Source organism: Phascolarctos cinereus, unplaced genomic scaffold (genome assembly GCF_003287225.1).
Source record: "Phascolarctos cinereus isolate Bilbo 61053 unplaced genomic scaffold, phaCin_HiC Scaffold_1;HRSCAF=81, whole genome shotgun sequence".
In the NCBI taxonomy this organism is placed as follows: domain Eukaryota; kingdom Metazoa; phylum Chordata; class Mammalia; order Diprotodontia; family Phascolarctidae; genus Phascolarctos; species Phascolarctos cinereus.
This window is the reverse complement of record NW_027555514.1, coordinates 62,189,519-62,215,017: the sequence shown is the minus strand read 5'-3', so window position 1 is coordinate 62,215,017 and position 25,499 is coordinate 62,189,519. Positions and strand designations below refer to the sequence as shown.

At 39.3% G+C, this 25,499-nt stretch overlaps 1 protein-coding gene across 8 annotated transcripts in view; it reads right to left on the bottom strand.

Annotated features, from left to right (window-relative positions):
* KIAA1217 (KIAA1217 ortholog) overlaps positions 1 to 25,499 on the bottom strand; it is a 393,972-nt gene that overhangs the window by 57,749 nt on the left and 310,724 nt on the right. For 4 of the 8 annotated variants that reach the window (XM_078151949.1, XM_020978273.2, XM_020978271.2 and 1 more), the window contains 2 exons: positions 4,886 to 4,990; positions 4,325 to 4,374 (listed from right to left, as the gene is read on the bottom strand). In XM_078151949.1, the coding sequence (XP_078008075.1) occupies positions 4,325 to 4,374; positions 4,886 to 4,990 (155 nt within the window). The remainder of the gene's footprint in view (positions 1 to 4,324; positions 4,375 to 4,885; positions 4,991 to 25,499) is intronic. The other 4 variants (XM_020978279.2, XM_020978274.2, XM_020978270.2 and 1 more) reach the window with 1 other exon arrangement.

The following is a 25,499-nucleotide window of genomic DNA, read 5'->3' as shown; positions in this document are numbered from 1 at the left end:
CTCCATATGGGGTCAAGACCTACAGTTTAAGAAGCACTGTTCTAGTCTGATACCCCCATTTTACAAATGAGGAAACTGAGGCTGAGAAGATAATGACTTACCCAAGGTCACTCAGCCAGTAACCAGCAAAGCTGGAATTTGAATTCAGGTCATCTCACTAGGATTCTAATACTCTTTCTGCTTCATTATGTTGATTTCTTTGATCTCTGAATCCTGTAACTATCATTGGGCAGCTAAGTAGCACAGTAAATAGAGCACCAGCCCTGGAGTCAGGAGGACCTCAGTTCAAATCACGCTCACACACTTACTAGCTGTGTGACCCTGTGCAAGTCACTTAACCCTGATTAAAAACCCAAACATACACCCCTCCCCCCAAAATCCTTCAACTTGCATTCTCTTGCTTCTCTGTAGGATCCTGGGCCTCTACCTTCAGCTATCCATTGGTGTATATTTGGAAGGATACAAATCCATTTTAAGAATAGCCTAAGCAATATCATTAGAATGTCAAATCTGTTAGGGAAATACATTTATAGATACACATGCACAAATATAAATCATAAAATTCCTTCAAAAGTCACCATAGTATTTGGGTTATCCATTGGGTACAATCTCTTGAGTTTCAAATGGTATTCCTTTGAAAAATCTAATCTTGATTACAAGAGGAGACTGACTTTACTAACTACTGTTTCTCTTGTGGTTTTCTTCCTCATCTTTTAAGGGATGTAACTCCTTTTTGTTGGCTGCTTGAACCGTAAATCTCCCCACTCCCCTCTCTCTTCTTCTACTCTAGTCTCTGAGGAAGACATGGCTCTTCTCATGGCCCACCTTCTACACATACCCTTGATCATCTCCCTCTATCTCTAATCTTCAAACCTTCCCCTCCTATTTACTGGGCATCTTCACAACTTCCCCAAAACATGCCCAAATCTTCCCCATTTTAAAAGACAAACAAACAAACAAACCCAAACTTTTTGACGTTCCTAACATATGACATTCCATCTCCCATTTTGGTGCCTTTGCATTGTTTTTCATGCCAGGGATGGACTTTCTCCTCAGTTTTGCCTCTCAGAATCTCATTCCCTAAAATACTCAAGTTAGCTCAACTGCCACCTTCTATGTGACACCTTTCTCCATCCATATAGCTGCTGGTGCCTTTTCCCATGAAACATTAGCTTGTATTTATTTTTTATATATTTTGCATATAACTATACATGCAGATCATATGTGCCCATCAACGGAATGTGAGCTTCTTGAAGGCAGAGACTATTCTATGTTTTTAAAATCTGTATCCCCAGTACTTATCCCTGTGCTTTGGCACTGGTGATTAATAAATGCTTACTGATTGATAATTCATGCCACCCCCCTCACCCCAATTCATGAATCTCTCATGTTGACCCAAAAGACCTGGGGTAGTATTCTCTCTCAAACTCCCAAGTATACGGCAGCATCTGGTGACTCTCATGTACATCAGTGTTACTGTAAAAACATATAATGTTTACATGCATTTCTGTAGTGGGCAAAATATTCCCTTAGGATTCAAGAGATTCAATTCTCTTCTCCTAATCCTGGCATGATAAATGATTTGGTCTCATTATAATTCAATTTATCCATCTATAAAATGGACTCAATAACCCCTGTCTAGTTTCTTCCCTGGGATGTTGCATAATCTCTATGGCAACCGAAACCTCTGTGAACAGATACTCTTAGTAGTATGTTTGGGTTTTTAATGGATATTCTTTACTGAAAACCCCTAAACTAAATAGAAATAGCTCTTAAAGCAAGTTAATCAACCTTTATGAAAGAATCTTAGGTACTCTTTCATTATGTGGTGGAAATGAAATTTCAGTGGCTTTATTACAGCAAAACCTTCTTGACTAGGGTCTAAATCATTCCCAGATCCTTCCAGCTAAAAGTAATTTCTCCCTCCCATGAACTCTCCTTCACTTCATACATATCTCCTTAGGCATGTGATATCTATCTATTGCATACCATAGTTATTTGTCTTATCTCCCTTGCCAGACTGTATTCTCCTTGAGGACAGAGGTCTTATCAAGGATCCATGATTTCATCTGTACATACTCTCCAACAATGTGGACTGGAGCTCCTTCACATTTTAATAAAAGTTTTAATGAGCTGCTATAGCCAAAAAAGCCTTCACCATCTGGTAGACAAGCCCTGAGTTTAGCTAGGCTGATCTTTGAACAAGATAGAATCAATCACTGGCCTCATACTTAAAGCCCTTCCAGATTGATAAGACCTACAGATGCTGCAGAACCTTGTTGATAAAATGCTAGTCTCGGAGCTAGGAAGACCTGGGATCAAATTTTGCCTTTGACACTTATTAGCTATGTGACTGTGAGCAAGTCACTTAAGCTCTATGTGTCTCTGGCAACTCTCCAGGACTTATTGATAAAGTTATAGTCATATTGCTATCTGTACTAATAGAAAGAATTTCCACTGTGGGAATTTCCGGAGCCTTTGTCCATTTACAAAAGACTGGCCAGAATTTGTGTTCTGCTGACATAGCCTTCAAGAACCCAGAATCATCTCTCTCCATATCATGATGATGGCATGGGTGAGCCTTTTCTGGAAGCCAATTTGTGGGCATTTAATAAATATTAGTGAAACGAATGATGTAAAGGGATGGTGAATCAAACTGGTATATTTAGCTTCAAAAATTCCAAAGTTTCATTCTGATGGATCATATTTTCCTCTGATGAACCTCAGCTGCAAAATTCTCATCCTATCTCCTAACTATAGCTCTGCAAGTTAATTCTAACCTGATGGGAGAAAGAGCTCATTTTTCTGATGATTGCACTGGCTAAAGAGGCTAAGTGAATTCTCCCAGTACATCTGGCAGGATGAAACTTTTACCGAATGTAATTAACTGCTATTAAACTCCTCTGCCCTTTTTCCCAGAAGTCACATATTAATACTAATGAATGTGATCTATTTATTTTGCCTTTCTCCCCCCACTCCACAGATATTCTCTCCATGTCTCCATTAACCTCACTTGTGAAACATGGGGGTGCTTGGGCAGAAGGAGAAATGATTCATTCATCTTTCAGAAGGGACTAAATTGTGCTTGATAACAGCCATGTGACATGATTGTCTAGCCTTGCAGAGAGGCCCACATAAGCACTCCCAAAGAGATGAACCTGCAGGGATGACTTTCGGGAAATCTGCAAAAGGGATGATATCACCTCCCATTTATCTATAGCTTAAGAGATACTTGCCTCACAAGAAGCTTGTGGGGTAGAGAGTCCAGTTAATATTATCCTTGAGATCTGCCAGATGTGAAACTCTTTTCCCCAAGAGATCAAGCAGTTTTCCAGAGAAGAGGAAAAACATGACCACTTTTTAAAAAAAATCTTCAGACCCATACTGATACATAATGCATCTTCTTCGTTTTTAAGAAGCTTCAGTTTCAGTTTGCCTCAAATGATTAATTAGCTCCTATTTAGATTGAATTTTTTAAATGAGTCATATTTATACAAACAAACTATAATAGAATGTGTGTTGCATAAAAATGTTTTACAGGTAAGGAAACTGAAGCACAGAGAGGTTTGTGATTTATTCAAGGTCACACAGCTATTAAGCAACAGAGTTAAAATTCAAACCCAGATCTAGCTAAAACGTTCTTTTTCCTCCTTCAGTCTTACTTTCTACTTTTTAGACACTGTCCTGGAAAAGGAATTTCATAACCTCATTTATACCAAGCTACTGGTTGGAGAATTAGGAGATTTGGCTTCTAATACCTGTTGAGTGACTCATTGGCCATGAAACCGTGGAAAAATCACTTCCACTCTCTAGGCCTCAATTTCCTCATCTGTAAAATGATGGTGTAGGGTTACTTTGGGGTTTTTAACTGTGTTTATGTGTGTGTGCACCTCTGTGTATGTGTGTGTACAACTACATATAATATTTTTAAACAGTTGAAGGAAATGCTAAATTTGGTTTAGAGGTTAATAGAAAAAAAATGCAGTTTTCCCCCCAACCAAGGCCATGGCCCCTCACTTGAGAGTCCAGGCATCACAGATTAAGAACCTCTGGAGTCAATATTCATTAAGGCCCCTTATAGCTCTAACATTCTATGATCTTAATAACTTTAGGAGTTACCTTTCCCAGGAGTATTTTCATTTGAAAAGAACAGCAAAGGGAAAAGTCAACACTTTAATCCAAAGGAATTAATCCATAATCATAGAATTTCAGGTGTCAGTTGGAGTGATACTTGGCAGAGGTGTCTTCCTGAAACTTCCACAGTTCCCACCAGGTAACTGATGTAGGTATAAGGCTTCCCTTACAAATCCATTGGGAGACTTACCTGCACCATCTGGGAGGCTCTTGTTGGCCATGGTCTTCATCATCTTCTCACTGAATAAACAAGAACAAAGTTAGAAAGAAAATGCTCAGCCTGGATTTTCTCTCTCACACATCTACTATGTAAGCAATCAGCAGAAATCAGTGATGGTTATTAGGCAATGAGGGTGTTCTAGCATCACAGCATAAGCACTGGCTGGGATGGACAAGGCTTCACAATGTAGCATTCCTTAACTGCCGGTGAAATGTGGCTGGACATTATTCATGATTTTCCAAATGCACGGTGAATATGGGAGGGAGGAGAAATGTAGATGGTGGTTGCAGGAACTGAGCTGTGTAATGTCCATGAAATCCACATGCACTGGGAAGCCAAGCCCATTTACCTTACTCTGACCCAGAGTTTTAACTTGCATTCTCAGAATAAACAAAGCAAACCCACAATTCGTAGATGGGTGAAATTTTCCACTTCATAACGATTATAAGGAAATTGATCTGGGTTGATGAATTATTTTAATGATTAAAGAGAAACAGATTTGTGAATTTTTTCTTTTTTTTTTCTTTTTACCTAGAAGCATCTTTGCTATTACTTGTATTTGGCCCTTTAAAAAGCGCAGACTGAACAAGACCAGTTAAGCTGGCAATCTGTTTCTCCATGGCTTGCATCCTCTCTCTGTAAAACAAGAGAATTGTTTGTTAAGGCTTTGTTGATTTTTTTTTCAGACTTATTTTTCTAGGTGAATGATCACCATAGTATTATACGGGTACCACTTGGTCTGCAGCAAGGCTCCTAACAATCTGCTGTAGGGAAATTGAGAATCTACAAATCCTCCGTGGAGATCAAGGACAGATTATCAGAGTTTAGCAGCAGTGATCTCACTAAAAAGGTACTTTTTAAGATCAGCTAATGTCTCCTGGAAAATTTAGGAAAACATTCCCCCATTGGAAATAATTCTGCCTCTATGTCATATGTTTTCACCTATTTTTGATTCCCTGATCCCGTATTATTTTACCCAATACAAAAAGGGAATCTGTAGTATGTGCTATGTCCTAAGTGGGCTCCAGGCTTGCTGCACAGACCTGGAAGCTATATTTCTCATCTGGGAGAACTGGGTCTGTTCTTGGTACAAGTGACGGAGGTATCTGTCCATTTTGTAGGGAATAAAACTTGTTTTGTGTTCACTGCAAATGAAAACAACTGCTCCTATAAACACGAAAGAATGACATGGTTGAAATCAATGTGAAGTAAGAGGCAGAGAAAGTTAAGTCTGAGGTCAAAAGGACTTCAATCTAAGCTTAAATTTGTGGGAAGTAATCAGGAAAAAATTCAATAATGACATTCACTGGCTGATCAGAAGACATTTGCTATGTAGAGTTACTTAGCCCCTAATGTCTCAAAAAAAAAATTGACTTCAGGCAGGAAATAAACAGCAAAGCCCCTGAAAGCTCTTAGGATGAAAGCAGAGGATCAGGGTTCAAATTCTACCTTTGATACTTACTAACTGTGTGACCTTGGGAAGTTGCCCCTACTCTCTGGGCCTCTAACTTCCTCATCTCCTGGGCTAAATGGCCTCTCAGGTCTCCTCAAACTCCAGATCCAGGAATATCTTGTTTTATGCATTAATGATATATAGAACATCTGTGATTAAAAAATCCTGCAGAATGACTTCACAAGTATAAGGGGTTATCATATTGCTTGCCTTCTCAATGGCTGGGGGAGAGGTTGGAGGGAGGGTAAGAGTTTGGAATGAAAAATTTAAAAAAAAACAATTAAAAAAAATCCAGCAGAGAATTAATCACCTTGGTGGTTATATTGAGCCTGACACACACCTTCTATTTCAGTAAGCACAACGTAGTGTATGCGGTCAGTTCGGTAATTCCAGATGGAACCAAGTGAATTAAGCTGCTATAAAGCCTGGTTCTCAGAATGGGAGCTAGGATTTCCTAATGCAGTCTGTCACAGGTTTAGAATAGATTAAGTGATTCTATGGAGTCAAGGCTTTGTCGTCTTAGGGAAGGCCTGAACGTCAGGAAGTCTCTGCCAGTCCTGACATCTGACACTGATTCACTGGACGACCTTGAGTCAGTGATTGTTAGCATGGGACTTCTGGCCTCTCTGCCCAGCATCCACTATGCTAGGTCTCTTCAGCCAGCTTCTTAAAGCAGCCCAATCTGCTGCCCTGAACACAATGGTGGGTTCTCCCGACTCATTTCAGTGTTGTTTTTAAAAGGTTACAAATAGGTAGGCCACCCCTGGGCGAAGAAAGTGTTATATTTAGGAACAGCATTCAGTTTGACAAATGTAGCTTCTGCTTTCTCTCATACTGTGCCTTACTGCAGCTGGAAAATTGGTGATTCTGTAATAACCCAGAGCTGCTTTGGAAGGCTTCTGGGCAGCCTGGCTAGCTAATGATTATAAAATACATTTAGGAAAAAAATCAATTTAAGCATCAAGCATTATGAGTCCTCCATTACAGAAGTGTGGAAGGAGGAAATTGGAAGGAACGGAAGTGGCCTGGCGTCTGGCTTTCTAAGGAATGACTTTCCAAGTTTTCCCAGAAGTACCAGTGAGTTTGAAACCTCTGATTTACCAACTTCTCCCATCATACCTGTGTTGCTAGGCTCCTCACTGCCATAATGCAGTCCGTGTCAAAGATAAAAATTAGTAAGAGATTCACCTAAAAGCAGATTAGCCAATAGAGATTAAGGACCCCACATCCATCAGACTGACAGCCACACACAGTCTCTCAGAAAGGTGATGGAAATCACTAACTCAAACAGGCAAACTTCCATGCCCTGATCCAGAGTATCTTGCATGGGAGGGAATTTCAACCACATCACTCATCCTAGAGTTAATAAAGCACAGCCAATACTGTGAGTAAAACTCATCCCATCTAAGGAGCTGGGGTTGATGTAGCATTGCCTAAGAATAACAAGTAACAGTTTCTTTTAGCAACTTACATAATGGACACACGTAATGGGTAAAGATGAAGGTTGTAAACTTCTTGAGGTCAGGAACCATTCCTACTTCTGTCTTTGTATTCCCCAGTGCCTAGAACACTTCCTGGCATGTGTCAGTGTTTAATAAGTTCTTGTTGGCTGATTGCCTGAGTTTAGTAAACCTTCTATATTATAGGAACTAGAAGTCTGGTTTGGGAGTAGGATAAAAGAAACTCTCCACAGAGAGGAGGTATGGGGCAGGAAGAAATTCTATAATGGGGCAGCTAGGTTGCGCAGTGAATAGAGCACCATGTCTGGAGTTACAAAGACCTCAGTTCAAATCTGGCCTCAGATACTTACTAGCTGTGTGACCTTGGGCAAGTCACTTAACCCATATGCATCCATTTCTTATCTGTAAAATGAGCTGGAGAAGGAAATGGCAAACTACCCTTGTATCTTTCCAAGAAAATCCCAAACAGAGTCACAAGGAATTGGACACAACTGAACACCACTACCAACAACAGATTGGAGGTAGGGGCCAGTAGGAAATTCTGTGCTGGATCACTTCCCTTTCTTTTTGAGCCTTTTTTTATTTTGTCAAGCTCAGCTGACATTGGCATTTTGATATTCTCCTGTTCCATTCAGAAAGAAAACATGGGCTCTCAATTCAATTTTTATTTCTGTTATAACATCAGAACTAAGATCAGGCTCCATTTCTCTACCTCCTTCAGACACATTTATAAGCTGTTTCAAAGAATTTTTATGAAACTATTGTAATAGCCTTTTAATTGGTCTTTCTGCTTCCAGGCTTTCCTTCATCCAATCCATCTTGTACATTTTCACCAAGTGGTTTTTCTTAAAGCACTGATTTAATCATCTGATTCCTTCATTCAAAAACCTCTGATAACTCCCCATAGCCTACCAGATAAAGTTAAAATTCCTTTAGATCAAAGTTCCAAAGCTCAACATGATACAGTCTCAACGAACCTTGAAAGCCTTATCTCCACTTCTCTCTTCTATGTATTTTATGCTTCCTCCTGTCAAACTGCACCTGGTTCCCAACCTGGACTTCCCTGGTTCCATGGCTTTGTCTGTGCTATTTCCTTTGTCTATACCCCTTCACAAATGACCTTCCTCCTCCATCTCTACTTATTAAGATTGTAACTATCCTTCGTACCCAGCTGAAATTTACCTACAACATGAATACAACATCCTGAAACTCTTCTCTAGTGCAGAATTGGAGAAAAAGCAATCACTGCCTCTGGAACCTGAGGAACTTGGTTCACATACCACCTATGTACCAATGGACAATTCACTCAACTTCCTTGGACCTCAGTATTTTCACCTGTAACATCATGCATCCCTTTCAGCTCTAGATCTCTGACTCCACCCTTTTACCCCTTTCTACTTCTCTCTCCTTTGAACAGTGGCGCACTTGACATCTGTCTCTCAATGGGTTTACCATCCACTACCTAGTATTACAGTCATTTGTATACTGTACACATTTTATCACGTCTCTTAGTCTATAAGCTCTTTTAGGACATACTTTCTGACTCATCTTTGCATTCTTCACACCACCTCAGCTACCTTGGACAGGCAGACCCATAACTCTTCGCCTTCCTCCCCTGGCCCAGGGCCATCCCAGAACCCATCCTGGACAGTTGGGCAGAGAGAAGACCTGCCACTATAAGGATTCCCCTCTCCCTTGTATTCTCCCTTCATCCTGGTTGCTTGCTTGCTCAAGGGCTCAGGTGAGATGGATGGATGAACAAAATAGAATCAAACTTGTTGCAAAGGAAATGTCATGTATATATGAGCTTAGTGAAATTTTCATTATTTCCGTGTTTGCTTCTTCACTGACAGATACCTACAATTCACCAGGGGTTTCCAAGTCATTGCTGGACTTAACTGAGGCTTCATTTGGTTCAGTGAACAGATACTGCCTAAAGTAGACATCATATAAGCTGCTATTTAAAATGAAAAAAATATTTTTTAAAAAAAGTCCACGAGTAATATCTTTCTTTTCTAATCTACTTTTGAAGGCTGTTCGTGAGAACAGATGTGAGAGCACCTGGGAAAAATGCTTCCAACTTGTAGAAGCAAAAGCTCTGTCTCCATCAATTTCTTCCTCTGTAAAATAAGGGGATTGGATTATTTGATCGCTTCAGTCCCTTCTAGCTTTAAGATCTGATGAGTCTATGATCCCAGGTATTAGGAGCTCAGTTCTCCTTTTTGCATCTGTAAGGCAGAAGCAAGACATCCCCCAAGGGCAGAAGTGAATAACTATTGGGTCTTCAGCTGGAGGAGGCCCTGGAGTAGGTAGCCTCTGACAGTGCTGTCTGGCAGGCAGTTTGGGGATACAGATTAAGGGAGTTCTGTGAAATTGGAAGCCCAGCTGTTCCTTTGGGGATGCTGGCCTTTCTGGACTCTTGGGCCTAGTTTGCAGAGAGGAGAATTTTTTACCCCTATGGCTACCTCCTCACTTTAACCCTTCCAATTGGAAGGACAATTGGACTAATTAATTATATGATATTCAGTGTAGCTAAGGAGAATAGGGTCTCCTTGTTTTAATCTTTGTATTCCCAGCAGCTAGCATAGGGTTTTGTAGCTGGCTGGCACTTAAAAGTTTGTCATGTCAGATCGTGCATTTGAACCAAAAGCTATGACATATGGTCTTGGCAAAGATTTTTTTTTTCACACTTTTTATCACCTTATAATACAGTCAATTTACTCTGAAATCAGGACTGTCCTAGGAAATCTGGGGCATATGGTCACTGTGGGTATAGGGCCTATCAGAGCAATGAACATGCCAATGTTTAGGACTAAAGAATTCATTAGAACACACTGCCAGTTACGCAGACTACAGAGACCATCCTGTTGATTACGGATGCACACTGTGTGGTCACGGCCAAAACCACTTAAAGAAAGTACATTTTTTTTTGATACATGGTAATGAAAAAAACTTTTCCCTCTCCTATTTAATCATCAAAGCGTTTCTGGTTTCAGGATTCATTCGAGGGAGATTATCTGATTTATAAATTCATAAATAAGATTGTCTTTCCATTTCACGGTTGGTAATCTGGAAACAATTTTATGGTTTAACTAAATTATGGCAACTCAAAGCTTATACAGGCTTGTCTATGAAATGTTATGAAATATGTTTTAATATGGAAGAGGAAAAAGAGGAAACCAGTGGAGGAAGAGAAATTAAATAGGCCCTGTCATTTTACTGCAATGACAATTTTGCACATTAATCATTTGAATGTTAAAAAAGCTAAACACACGTCAATATCACTGTGCTTAAAGGAAATACAGCGTTGGTAAAACGAATGATGAGACCATCTACACATTAACCTTATTAATCTGGTAAACTAGTCATATGATTTCCCCAAGTAAAGCTACAGGTCAGGATATCTTTATGAATCCTTTCCAGGCCCCAGACACCAAGAACAACAAAAAGTTCAGAGCAGATTCAGAAAATGTGCTGGTCCAAGGAACACAAGACCTATTGAGGTTCAAAATGTGGCACCATCTCTGGTAGGAATGGAGAAGATGAAGCAAGATGTTCTATCACTTTCCTTTCCAATCTTTCAATTCCTTCCTACTCCATTTAATTCCAAACAATTCAGTAAACATTGATTACCTGCCTACTGTGTGCAAGGTACTGTGTCAAGCATTAGGGAAATGGGTGAAAAATGAAAATTTGTGCCCTCTAGAGAATTGAAGGGTCAGTGCTCAGCACAAAATAGGTGCTTAATAAATGCTTGTACATTGATTGTTGTTGGGGAGAGGGGTACTTAGATAAAACATGTATGATGGTAATGAGGGTAATTTTAATGCAATTAAAATCTGATTAAGTACAAAGGAGATGATACAGAGGAAGATAAGGGAGAATTAAGAAGGCACAGATTTCTTCCATATGGGATTAGGGAAGACTTCCCAGGGAAAGTGGTACCTGAAGGGCTTTAAAGAGAAATCTTTCAACAGGATATTGGTGGAGCTGATTCCAGTAATAGGTAGGAATATGTACAAATGCCCCCAAGAAGGGAAGACATGATGAAATAAGTAGTCTATTTTGGCTGGAATAAAGATGCATGGAGAATGCCTAAAAAAAAAAAAGGTTGAGAAAGGGGGACTACAGCTAGATGGTACAGGGCCTCAAATACTAGACTATAAAGTTTACATTTAATTCAGTAGGCAAAGAAGGGTCTTTCAGCAAGGATCTTTGAGTGATCAGTCTTTTGCATTAGAAATATTGCTTTGAATGAGACAGATTGGGAGGACAGGAAGAGAAGAAGGGATGGCAGTTAAGAAACTTTTGCAGTAGTCCAGAAGAAAGCAAATGAGAGACTGATAATAGGGTAGTGGAAGTAGGAATGTATTGAGAGATATTACAGAGTAAGAATCTTTAAGACTTGGCAACTGAAGAATTAGAGGTGATTTAAGTTTTGAGCCCAGGTAACTGGGAGAATGGTGGTATCCTTCATTACAAAAGGGAAGATAGGAAGGGGAACAAAATTTAGTGAAAACATGAGTTCCATTCTAGACAGCTTGAATTTGAGAGGTCAACAGGACAACCAGGTAGAGATAACTCCAGGGAAAACAGACAAGAGATGTTGATTTGAGAGTCATCTGGACAGAGATAACTGAAGTCACAAGAATAGATGAGATTAGATTGCTAAGTATTAGAGGGCAGAGACAGAAGAAAAATGGGTCAAGGTCAGAGTCTTAAAAGACAGTCACACTTAGGAAACAAGAAGCAGAGGAGCCAGTGTAAAAGGCAGAGAAGGCACAATTAGAGAGGAAGGGAGACAAGATAAATTTATGTCATGAAAGCCAATTGAGAAGAAATTAAAAATATCAAATATTACAGAACTCCTCCCTGAGGATAAATCTGAGAACAGGCTGTGGGATTAGCAACTAGTGACTTTGGAGATAGCATTTTTGATCAATTATTAGGTACAGCAATCACTTTAAGAGGCTGAAGAACAGGTAGTGAGGAAGTCGAAGCAACAAGGGCATTCCTTCAAGAGGTCTGGCTGTGGAATAGGAAAGAGAAAGGATGATGACATGAGTATGTAGCAGAATCATGGGTAGGCTCTTAAAAGCCTTTCACAACCTGGTCCTGATCTATCTTTCCAATATTATTATATTCTCCTCCCTTTGATTTTTTTTTCATCTATACTTTCTACTTAGGGTCTTAAGCTCTTTACTGATGGAGGTTGCATAGTTCTCATTCACATGTGAATTTTAACTTAATGACTTAAAAAAAATTAAAAAAGGAAAATTTTGACAAGGTTTATTTCCATGTTTGCAATGCTGAGTGCTGCTAAGCCTCCCTGAAAGGAATTTTGAAAGATAAATCTTTAAATAGGTACATGTTGCACTCTTCCAGAGGTTGGAAGCTGTAGGACTGAACGGAGGGAGGCAATAAAGGTCAGGAATTAGGAGTGTTAAGGTACTACTAGTCCATTAGTCACTAACTATAGCAACCAAAGTCACAACAGAGTTGAACAGTCTGAAGAAAAACAAAAAACTTACCCCTTGACAAAAATGGTAGCCAGTAAGAGGCTTTGTTGGCTTCCTAAACCTGACGTCACCACTAGAAGGGTGGCTTTGAATTCAATTTTATTTTTAGTTCTCAATTTTCTCCTTCTCCCCTCCCCATCTCACTAAGAAGGCATGAAAAATAAAACCCATTACAAATACATATAAACACACAAAATAAATTTGTGCAATTAGCTATGCGCGTGAATGGCTGTAAATTTAAAAAACCCACAGAGACATTCATAGATCACCTCTGGACATCCCTACTTGGTCAAGATCTAGGATCTTCTGATCCATGATATCTGATCCGTGTTTTGATTGATTCAAAGGATATAAATGGGGAAAGACAGCTGCCCGGGGAGTCAGAGGAGTGGACAAATGTACTAGTCCTGGATCATTGATAGGGGCAAGTCACTTGGGTTATGGATGTGAAAACAAAAACATGCGTTTTTTTTTTAACACAAGTTGAGGGGGCAAAATACAATTAGTTGAAAAAAAGTCATTTAACCATTAGAAGATAACATGTTTCTCTTTCAGATACAGTGTGTATAGAGGAAAAGAACACTGGGTGGGTGTATAGTTAACAGAGACCTGGGTTTGATTCTTGGTTTAGGCTCTGTGACCCAGAACAAGTTACTCAGCCCCTCTGAGCCTTGGTTCCTTCATCAGTGAAGTATGGACTCATGAGACTTGTAATACGTGTCACTGGGATGCTCTGAAGATTAACTGAGATATTACATATCAAGAGTACTTTGCAAACCTTAAGGAGCTATAGAAATGTCAGCTCTTATTGGCAGTAAGCTTTTTTAATTTCTCTGGGTCTCAGTTTCTTCACCAGGAAAACACAAGAGTGGTTGGACTAGACAGTCTCTAAGACCCCATGGAATTCTAAGTTCCTTATTTCTATGACCAAGAGGGTCAACTCTTCTGGGGAAGCAATATGTATAGCTAAACCCCTTCAGAGTTGAAAATCCAGACCTCTGTGGTCCTTACAGTCATTTTTACAGTCTCACAGAACTTACAGCCATTTCTTCTCCTTGTGGGCAAAGCCTACATTGTATCTATTGTATTAATTTGTACAATTATCTATTGTATCAAGCACCTAGCACAGGATTAGTTTTATAGCACGTGCTCAATAAATGTCAGTGGATCAAGCAAATAGAGAAAGCTGGGACAAAGCCTGGGGAGTCCATTTGAAGTCTTCCTCGGTTATTTGGAAAATGCTCCTAGGCAAAGTTGAATGGGAAGAGATCTATCCTTGATTTTTTTTCTTTCAAAAAGTATTATTCATTTTTAATGTTTTAAAATATTAAATAATTTTCAATATTCTTATTCAATTTTAATTTTTTTCTTTTTAAAGTTTGAGTTCTTCCTTTTACCTATCCCCTGCCCACTGAAAAGGCAAGCAATATGATATCTATTATACATGTGAAATCATGCAAAACATATTTCTGTATTAGACATATCAAAAAAAAGGAAGTAAGAAAATTATACTTCAATTTGCATTCAGAGTTTATCAGTTCTCTCTCTGGAGGTAGATTGCAGTTTTTCATCATGAGTCCTCTGGAACTGTCTTGGATCATCATATTGATCAGAGTAGTCAAATCTTTCAGAGCTTATTATCATTACAACATTGCTGTTAGTGTGCCCAACGATCTCCTGGTACTTCTCACTTCACTCTGCATATAGGTCTTGTCATGGTTTTTCTACAACCATCCCCTTATCATTTCTTATAGCATAATAGTACTCTATCACAATCATATGCCATAAATTGTTCAGCCATTCTCTAATTGACAAGCATCTACTCAATCTCCAATGTTTTGCCACTACAAAAAGAGCTACTATAAATATATATATAATATAATATAATATAATATAATATAATATAATATAATATAATGTAATATAATATAATATAATATAATATAATATAATATAATATAATATAATATAATATAATACACATATATATGCCCCTTCTCCCCTTCAGGCCCCATATACACATACATATACAAATATATATGGGTGTGTGTATGTGTCTATGTATATATTGGTTTCCTTTTTCTTTGATCTCTTTGGGGCACAGAACTAGTAGTGGTATTGCTATACCAAAGGGTATATACAGTTTACAATTCTTTGGGCATAGTTCCAGATTATTCTCCAGAATAGTTGGCCCAGTTCACTACTCTACCAACAATGCATTAACATACCTATTCACTTTCATCCCTTACAGTATTTGTCATTTCTGATAGGTGGTGCTACCTCAGAGTTGTTTTAATTTGCCTTTCTCTAATCAATAGTGATTTAGAACACTTTTTTATACGGTTATTGATAGCTTTGATCTCTTCTTCTGAAAAGTGCCTGTTCATATCCTTTGACCATTTGTCATTTGAGGATAACTCTTGTTTTTATAAATTTGACTTAGTTCCCTATATATTGAGAAATGAGGCCTTTATCCGAGAAACTTGCTATAAAAATTTTTGACTTTATTTCATTGTCTATGACACCTTTTAGTAAAATGTAGTTTCCCTGATGATCTCTTTAATTAGCTTTATTTTTGCCTTTACTTTGTCTAAGGTTATGCAGTTGTTTGGAAAGAATGTTGGGATACTTCAGCTGGGTTGCTGCCTACACTCTGCCCTCTTGGCTTTGCTCCTGTCTTTGATTATCTTGATGCCCAACACTTATTTTGTGGTTTGATAAAACTGATGCTAATTTTCTTTGTAAAAAGCACAGGGGAACATAGGAGCCTTCTACAATAAACCTAAAAGTAGTCTTTTCTCCTTTCTTCCCAGAGATGTTAAGATAAAGAACACACATGTACGTACATATACATATGTACGTACATGTGTATATAAGTATACATAAGTAAATACAAATATGCACAGAGACGTGCATGCATGCGTGCATACACACACACACACACACACACACACACACACACACACACACAGTTTGAAGACAGAGAGCTTCAGAGACTCCAAGATTCTTTCTTATGGCTGTTACTTCTCAGATTAGCAATCGATTCCTGAACTTTCCATTATATGTGAGATATAGCATAATCTGTGCCTACCATTTCTCTGAAGCCTGATGTCAGAGACCATAGCCTTGGTCTCTGAAGCCTGGAGATAGTCTGATTAAAGAGAGATATCTTCCCAGCCAATATGATTTTTATAAAAAGAAAAGGAAATCATATTTTGGATTATGGATTTAGATCTGGAAGAGATCTTAGAGTCTATGCAGTCTAACCTCCTTATTTCATCGATGAGGAAAAGAAGGCAGAGGGTGATTAAATGACTCGTACAGTCACCCAGATAGTGTCACTGGCTCTAAATCTAGAGCTCTTTCCACTACACAAGCCTGTCTCACCTAAGTGTTGAATAACAGCTCTTTTGTGACCACTGAAAAACGTCACACCTGAGATTCTGTCTTAAGGTTGAGTTGTGCATAGAGGGTCTACAAGGCTCACACCAATGTCTCCAGATTTTTTGGTATTTTATGTCTGTCTGTCTGTCTCTCTCTTTTTTTTTAACAAAGATTAGAGTTTTAAAAGTAAAGACAGTTAAAAAGAATCAAGTTTGAGTTTCTTTCATTTGATTAACAAATAAAAATAATGAAAAGTTTGTCTCAGGAAAAATAAAGTCCCCTAAGCACACACCCTAGTGAAAAGTGCTACCCACACCTATAATGCCAACTCTACTCTTAACTCCAAGTTTTATGCTCTAGGCTGAAGCAACTGGTGAAGTGGGGGTGCAGATGGTAAGGAGAGCAAAATTGGTCTACGCCCAGGCCTAATGGGTTTCCAATTCACATTGGATACGTGCCTTTCCAATAGTTTAGCCCAAGCAAAGCAAATATCTTTGGGCACCCATCCATCCAGCTTTGAGTCCAGGAAGCCACTCGCCTGTTTCACAACATACTTTCTTTCCATGGCAAATCATGGGCTTAGAAATGGACTAACAGAAACCCATTGCTAGAAGGGACCTCAGTGTCATTCAGAACCACACCTTAAGTAAGCACTTCTCTCCAGAAGTGCCGTCATCTGCTCTGACTTCTGATTCATTTGTGTTCTTCACAGAAGTCTGGGGTGAGGTCCTTCCATCCCATCCCTCCCTGCAGGCTGTTGGCCTGCCCAGCGTTCCCCAGGAATGACATTACTCCCAACACCTTCCTGCTTTATTTACGTTGGCTTTCTTTTCCTTAGGGGCAACTTTATATTCCAGAGGCCACAGCTCATTTCTGTTACAGGTACAAACTGGAATAAGCATTTGCTCATTCATGATTACAGGCTTCAGGGATCTTGGCTTAGAATTTACCTGCAAATAAGAAATTATTTTAGAAGCTGTGGAAATATAAGGGGTCAGTCCTAAGGCAGCAGTCTATGGAAATAAGACCTGGTGGTGCTTTGGAGCTGCACAAAACCAGGATAGCCCATGTAGCAAAGACGCTGGGCCTAATGAGAAAGCAGCAGGGAACCTAAACGACATTTTTTTATACTTAACCTCTCTCTTCTATGCCTATATGCTGTGTTTTTCTTGATGTTTGTGTTTATAGAAAGAGAAGAGGTTCATCTCTCATTCAATTTCTCTCTCTCTCTCTCTTTTTATGGCATTTCATTTTAATATGGTTAGATCACTATTTTTTTTTTTTGGTGAGGCAATCAGGGTTAAGTGACTTGCCCAGGGTCACACAGCTAGTATATGGCAAGTATCTGAGGCCAGATTTGAACTCAGGTCCTCCTGACTCCAAGGCCGGAGCTCTAGCTACTTTTCTCTCTTTTAATCTCTCTCCACACATACATTCTTCTGCCTTCTCCCTTTTCTCTTTTCCCTCCCCCTACACCCCTCTACCCTCAAGAATGTGTGTACATGCATAGGTGTGTGTGTATATACCCACACACATATACACATTTATGTATATATAACATATATATGAGAGAGAGCGCGAGACAAACAGACAAATAGATAGAGACAGAGACTTGTAATTTCATCAATGTAAGGAATTCCCCATGAGGACACTCAATCCTCCAAAGCACAATGGCAACTATTTTGTAATTTATAGTGTTAGGGCCACTGAGGGATTCAGTGACATTTCTAAGGTCACCCAACTAGCAGGTATTCAAAGGCAATTCTGGAACTCAGGTCTTCCGGTGTAGCTAGGTGGCACAGTGCATAGAATGCTCAGCCTGGAGTCAGAAAGACCTAAGTTCAAACCCCACCTCTTACATTTAACAGCTGCATGACCCCTGGGCAAGTCACTTGATATCAGCCTGCTTCCATTTCCTCAACTGTAAAATGTGAATAATAATGGCACCTACCTGCCAGGGTTGTTGTGAGGATCAAATGAGATAATATTTATAAAGTGCTTAGCACAGTGCTTGCTACATAAACAGGTATTTAATAAGTCCTTCCTTTTCCTTTTCCTCCCCCTTCCCCTGCCTTCTTTCTTTCTTCTGTTCTTTTCTTCCTCCCTCCCTTCCTTTGTTCTTTCCTTCCTGTTTTTTTCTTCTTTCCTTCCTTCCTCTCTCTGTTCTTTCCTCTTTTTCTCCTTCTTCCCTCTGTTCCTTCCTTCCTTCCTTCCTTCCTTCCTTCCTTCCTTCCTTCCTTCCTTCCTTCCTTCCTTCCTTCCTTCCTTCCTTCCTTCCTTCCTTCCTTGTCAGCTCCCTATTCACTAGGCCATATTGCATTTCCACTGTATTTTACAAATGATTGAGGGCACAGTGGAAGGACCACAAGATTGGTGTCTGGGTTCTTGTCATACCTCTTCCAGTTGTGTGATTTGGGGTAAATTGCTTGGTTTCCTCCTTTTTAAAATGAGAGATTCTGAACAGATATTTGTTATAGTCCTTCCAACTCTAACATTCTATGCTTTTAAGTTTGGATGGGAAGGAGGAAGTGGCATTGGTCATGTGGGTGGAACCACTGCAGATCTGGCAGGTAACACAGAATTTCTGAGGCTTACTGTCTTTGAAAGTCATCAATTTAAAGCTCAGGTTAGGCAGATTTTTGAAAAAGGAAGACCTCATCCATATAAAAATGAAGCTCTAAAACTGAAACAAAATCAGGCAAGCACAGCACATCTCAACTTAATTAGAAAGACTCATCAAAAACACCAGAAACTAGAAGTGGTTGATTTTTTTCTCTTCCACTATCATCCCCTCTAAGAGACATGCCATGGATTGGGACATGGGTTAATAATGTTGGTTACTGTAGGAGAGTAACTAAATCAGCTCCGTCCCAGGATCCAGTCTAAGAACAACTCCCTTAGAATGGAATGTATGATCTCTTTAGGAGGCTACCAGCTGGTTTGGGACAATTTCTCCTTCAACCCTATAGGGAAAATGGGTTGCTTGACAAAGAAACAGGACTTATCTGAGTCTCCCTATATTTAAATTTAGCTCTGCCTTTGTTTTAGTTCCTGGTTTCAATCATAAAGATTTGATTGACAGTACCTTAGGAGTTGTATACAAAGCATATTTAGAAGTAGAACATGAAAGTCTTTTCATTTGAAATAATTTGTGGCAGATGATGGAATACTTTCTTGAGGGAAGCTGGATTGTTGGAATCGACACTTTATATTCTGCCCTATTTTGTGACAGGCTGCCCACAGGCTTGAGGAAGTCCCATGTGTCTGCCTCAGTGGCTCAGCTAGCCAGCATCTGACTTTTACTTAGCATCCCACAGAGGAGCCAGAGAAGCAGAGGAAACAACTGATTTACTGAGGCTTGCCTGTGAGACGGGATTTCATTTTCTCTATCTAAAGTTAGCGCATAGGCTCTGAAAGCACCATATCAAGATGTTTCCTTGATAGACACCTTGAAAAAACAGTAAGAGATATAGAGCAGATAACTGGAGAAGGGCCCTAAGGATCCCCAGAGGGAGGATTTATGGTCCCTGTCTTCTTCAGGCAAGAAGAGTCATAATTAAAGAGGAGCTATATAACTCTGGGCCCTCTTCAAGAATTTTAGGAGTTTCTGTCTTCATAGATGAGAAAAATTTCATTTCGTTCACCCTATCCTTTAAGGCCCAGTTTGAGTTTTTCCTCCTCCCTCTATGAAGTCTTCACAGACCACGTTGAGCCCACAGGAATCTCTCCATTCCAAGAACTTAGGGGTATTATTGTTGATTCCACTCATAGCAATTTATAATAATTAGGCAGACCCCAATTTATAAACAAGGCATGATTATTAATTTATATGTTGGTTGTTAGGAACTCTGGAACACATTTTCCCAGAAAAATGATTTTATAAATGAAATGTTACTGAATAGTAGAATCTCAGAGTTGGAAGGTACCTATTCAACACACACCTAAGGAGGAATCTCATGTACAAAGTAACGATTGAGTAGTGATCTAATGTGGCTAATCACAGCACAGTCTGACTCTCAGGATCTCAGAAACAGAATCACAAGATGACCAGAAAAATTTCCCAATCTCCCTCTCACCCTCCATCTCCTTATCCTAGATGGGTGTCCACATTAGCTGCCGACTTCTAAATAAGCTATCTGGCCATAAAGAATGATGAATAGAAAGAAAATTCAAGGAAATATGGGAACTCTTATATAAAGTGATAGAAAGGAAACAGGAATCAAAAATAATATACACAATGAAATGTCAGCATAGAGAGGGAACAAAATTCTTGTCAAATAGTAAAATTACTATTATGTTGTATAAGTTAAAAGGGCACATCCCTCCTTTCTGTGAACATCTGATGAACTGTTTCATGGGAAATAGACTAAGAGAATTTATCTGAAGTTTGTTGAAAACTGTTATAGAAAAACAAAATATATCAATAAATCAGGAGAGAAAAGAAATTCCATGACTACATAAAATTATAGAAAAAACACAGTATTACAAAGAAGGGGAAAAAAACCCTAGGTATAATGTCAATCTTGCCAAAACCTAGCCAATATATAATCATATAATTCTAATTGGGTGGGGAGGGGGAAGGGGAGGAAGGGATGGAGAAGGATGAAAGGAAGGGCACTTTATCTGTGCAATGGAGACCCCTCCCACTGATGCAGAAGGGCAATTTATCTGTAACTTAGTCTGAGAGTTGCTAGGACCTCTGAGAGGTTAAGTGACTCGAACCAGGTAACACAGCTCCTAGGTGTTAAAGGCAATATTTGAACCTATATTCTTCTTATCTCCTATACTATGCTTCTTCTTAGCATATTCCAATATGACAGAAAAAAACAAGTTAGAAATGGTTATTTTGATCTGGTTAGCTCCCAGAAGCTAACTGTAATATATAGCTTAAGTATAATGTGAATGATAGTATGGGACAAATAGAGTGCTGGGCCTGGAGTCAGGAAGACTCATCTTCTTGAGTTCAGATCCAGCCTCAGACATTGACAGACCCTGGGGAAGTCACTTAACTTCGTTTGCCTCAGTTTCTGTGAAATGAGCTGGAGAAAGAAATGGCAAACCACTCTAGTATCTTTGCCAAGAAAATCCCAAATGGGATCACAAAGAGTTGGATGTGACTGAACACCAACATTATTTATTAAAAATTACCAACACACACAATTTTTTTTTTAAAGGCTACAATGTTCTCAGTTAAAACTCGGGAAGCTAAGGAGGAACATATTTCTTCCAAAACTCTAGAAAAGGAATTCCTCTTTGCTGTTTCCTGGAGTCCTGCTAGGAAGAGAGGAATATATTTCTTCCCAATTACTAGAAAATGAATTCCTCCCTACTACTTCATCAAGTCCATCCACCTTTCTCTCTACTGTTTGGGATTCTCCTAACCTTTTCTATAGGAGTGGCAAGAGCAGACTTTGAGGGAGAGCTTTCAGAGGGGGACCATTCATATGTAAAAGATCAAGTCAACAAGCATTTATTAAGCATCTTTGTACCATGGTGCAAAGTGGTGGGACCAAGGACAGCGGGAACCTCAGGGGACATGTAGTTCGATGTCCTTATTTCCCAGATGAGGAAGAGGAAGTGAAATGGCTTTCCCAAGGTCACAGAGGTTTTCAGTGTCAGAGGAGGGATTCAAACCCAGGTATTCTAACTGTAGTGACAATGCTCTAGCCAAGGTATCAAAGCTGCCTCCAGAATGAATCTGCAGTTCCTACAAGGTCCATAAGCACAGCTTATGCTGTTATTTAAAGTCAAATGGATTAAGCCTTTTTCTCTCCAATCAGGTCTTTTGCCTTTACTATCCCCAGCATTTAGTACAGGACTTGGTGAACAGTTGGTGCTTAATAAATGCTAGTTGACTGACCAAAGAAATAGACTCAAGGAAGTTAAATGATTTTACCCAAGGTCACACAGGTTGATGGTAAAAGAGGAAGATTTAAATTTTGGTCCTCAGACTAGGAGTCAACATCCTTGTCACTCCAATAAGAGACCAAGGAGTTTGGAAGTCCTTGGAGGGCAGGGCCATTGTCTCAAGCATCTTTATATACCTCAATGTTTACATCATCTCTAAACAGAAGATGCTCAACAAATACTTGTCAGTGGACAAGCAGAATTTATTGAGAAAACAGCAAGACAAAGAAAGATTCAAAGAATGCAAAGACATGTCGGAGTATAGGGAGCCTCAAAGTACCAAGCAGCTCTTAAAATGCAACATTTCCACATGTATTATGAGTGAAACCCTTCACCAATATGGAAGAGAATTGGTCAGAATTACCCAGGCCAGAGACAACACTGACAGAAATATTCACATAATTTCCTCTACTCTTCATTTCATTTTGTATGGAGAGACCCAGTCCAATTTTTATATTTTGGAGTCATAGCCTGAAGTCTTTGGGGGGCACTTCTAATGCTGACTACTCAAGACATGGGCTAAGAAGCAAAAATTCAATTTGCCTCAGGTCACTCAACCTCTTTGTTCTCTTACAGTGGGGGCAGGAAATCTTTTAAGATTTTCTGAGTTATGCTTTTACACATCAGCATGATTCTTCTTTTTAAAAAAAATTATTTATTAATACATGTTGTTATTTGATCGCCTATATTTCTTAGTGTATTGCTCCCTTCCCCCCTTCCAGGGAGCCACCCCTTATAGCAGTGTAGTATAATGGATCATAGCTTGGACTTGGAGAAAGGAAGAGCTAAATTCAAATCTACTTCAGGTATTTTATTAGCTATGTGGCCCTAGGCAAGTCACTTAATCACCAGGTGATTGAATTTCCTCATCTATAAAATGAGGACTTAATTTCTAAGATACCTTCCAACTCTAAATACAGGATCCTGTGAATAAAAACTTCTAAGACACCTTCCAACTCTAACTATAGGATCCTGTGAATAAAAAAGGGGACAAAAAAAGTTTGGCAAAAGTAGACACAGGAAAATATCTGCTATGCCCTTTGTGTTCCAGCCCTGCACATTAGCAATGAGGAAGATGGTGAAGAGGAAGGGAATAGAATCAAGATGGTTATCTGCTCCCTATGACTCTAAGAAGCCTAAAAGAGTTGTGGACAAGGTCTCCATCTGGACAGCCCAAACTAACTTAAGTCATCTGCCCAAGGCTGTGTGGTCAGTCACAATTTCCTTTCTGGAGGCTCAGACATGAGAATTACTGTCCTTAAAGTTAAAACAGTTGTAATCGGTTCCGGAACCACATATTTCTATGGCAGTCAAACACTTCAGCTATTATTTGGGAGGAGACTTCTAATATGGTGGACATCTGGGAGAAACATGGCTGCCATTTCTTTTTCTCCCTAGTCCTATTGGTATTTGATTTTCTTCCACAGACTGTTTTGCTCTTGCATCCCCAAAATAGTTAATGCTGAATTCATCAGACCGAGACACAGACTTAACCAAAGGAATTGAGATTAAATTACATCAGCCTCTCATACTTTATCTTAAACTTAACAGTGCTTGGAAAGATTGTTTTTTCTCAAAAAAAAAAAACCAAACCAAAACAACCCCCAGACCAACAAAGCACCAATTACCCAAGGAAGCTTCCTGAGGACAGATGGGAGATAATTCATTTTCTCTGATTTCCAAAGACATTTAGAGGTCACCTGGGCTGCTGGATACAAGTGCTTCTGAACAAACATATCCAGGGGTCTAGTAGAGTCCAAATAAGGAAGAACATTTTGGGGATTTTCACTTGCCTTCCAGGGTTTTAGTGGTTTTACAACTTAGCTGTAAAATTTCACTTGAGAGCCTCAGAAAGAAAGCACTCTCAGCTTTATTCACTTATTTATGTTACAAAATCTGAAGAGAAATTGGTTTGACACTTTATGAGACCCTGCATGAGGAAAATTAAACACTTAGTGGTGGGAGGCACTTTAAAATGACCTATGCAGCTTAAAATATTTCTCAAATAACACCATACTGTAGGCTAGACAATGCAGTAAATTTTATACTTCTGTAATTGCTTTTGGTATTCATTTCTCCCCTCTGAAATGGGTTTAAGACTGGTGTTTTTAATAATGAAAAAAACTCCCAAGCATGTACACCCTCCTAACTTTCCCTAGCAATTTCTTTCCTTACCTAATTCTGTTAATATACTAGATAGTGCTGTCGTATTTTACAACGTGTATATATTTAGCAATACAATTATGCAAATTCCACAGCATTTATAATTATAAATATCTTTTAAGAACAGTTCTTTACATCTCAGGCCTACAATAATCTCTTCAGAATTCTGGTCTCTAAGGTACAGAATTAATTCCAGAATTCTGGGTGGAGTGCAGTTGCATTCACAATTTACATTTCATAGACTTCCTGCTGGGGTAAAGGTACCTTTCAGCCCAGATGACCAGTCTCAACAAGGCAATTCAGTCACTAGAGTCAGACACAGAAATGGAACCACAGTCACTTGGATCTATGATCCTTTTTGCCCATTTTCCACATCATTTTCTTGCCTCTCCAGGTGATTTGCAGGGAGACAGGTGACAACGTTCACAGAAAATTCCCAGTGTGACCAATGATATTGTACCACGTTAGGGAACCACATTCTCACTGCTATGTCTATTTCATCTATTTAGTTGAGAAATTTCAGTCCCTTCAGTTCCATTGACTCTGAAATCTCTCAATTAAGAGCTGAAGATACCTGCTGGATTGGGGTAGGGAGAATGATTCTCTTTCTTCCTGAAAGGGACATCTTTCTCTCCTATTTCAAATCACTGACTATGAAAACTGCAGAACATACTATTTAAAACTAAACCCTAAAGTAGGGAGTTCCTAGTGCCAACAGGCATCTGCTCTGTAATTTCATACCCTAAGAAGGTCAATGATTTGTCCAGGGTCACCCCCAGGATGTGTCAAAAGCGGAACAGAAACCCTACTGAGGTCACCTCTTTCTCCACTTCACAATGGCATTATCAAAAATAATTAATAGGGGCAGCTAGGTGGCACAGTGGATAGAGCACTGGCCCTGGATTCAGGAGGGCCTGAGTTCAAATCTGGCCTCAGACACATAACACTTACTAGCTGCGTGACCCTGGACAAGTCGCTTAACCTCACTGTCCAACAACAACAAGAAGAAGAAAATAATTAATAGAAAGTACGACATCCTAGGGCCACAGAGGTGCAGCTGCAGGGGGCCTTACAGGCGACCGAGTCTAATTCTGTCATTTTATAGATGAAGAAACACCCACAGATCTGAGGTGACTTGACCAATGTCATTAATGTTAAGCAACAGAGGCAGTATTTGAACTCAGTTCCTCTGACTCCAAATTCAGCACTCTTCCCATTGCACAAAGAGCCATCTTGGTAAAGTGAAACATTGGCCCTGG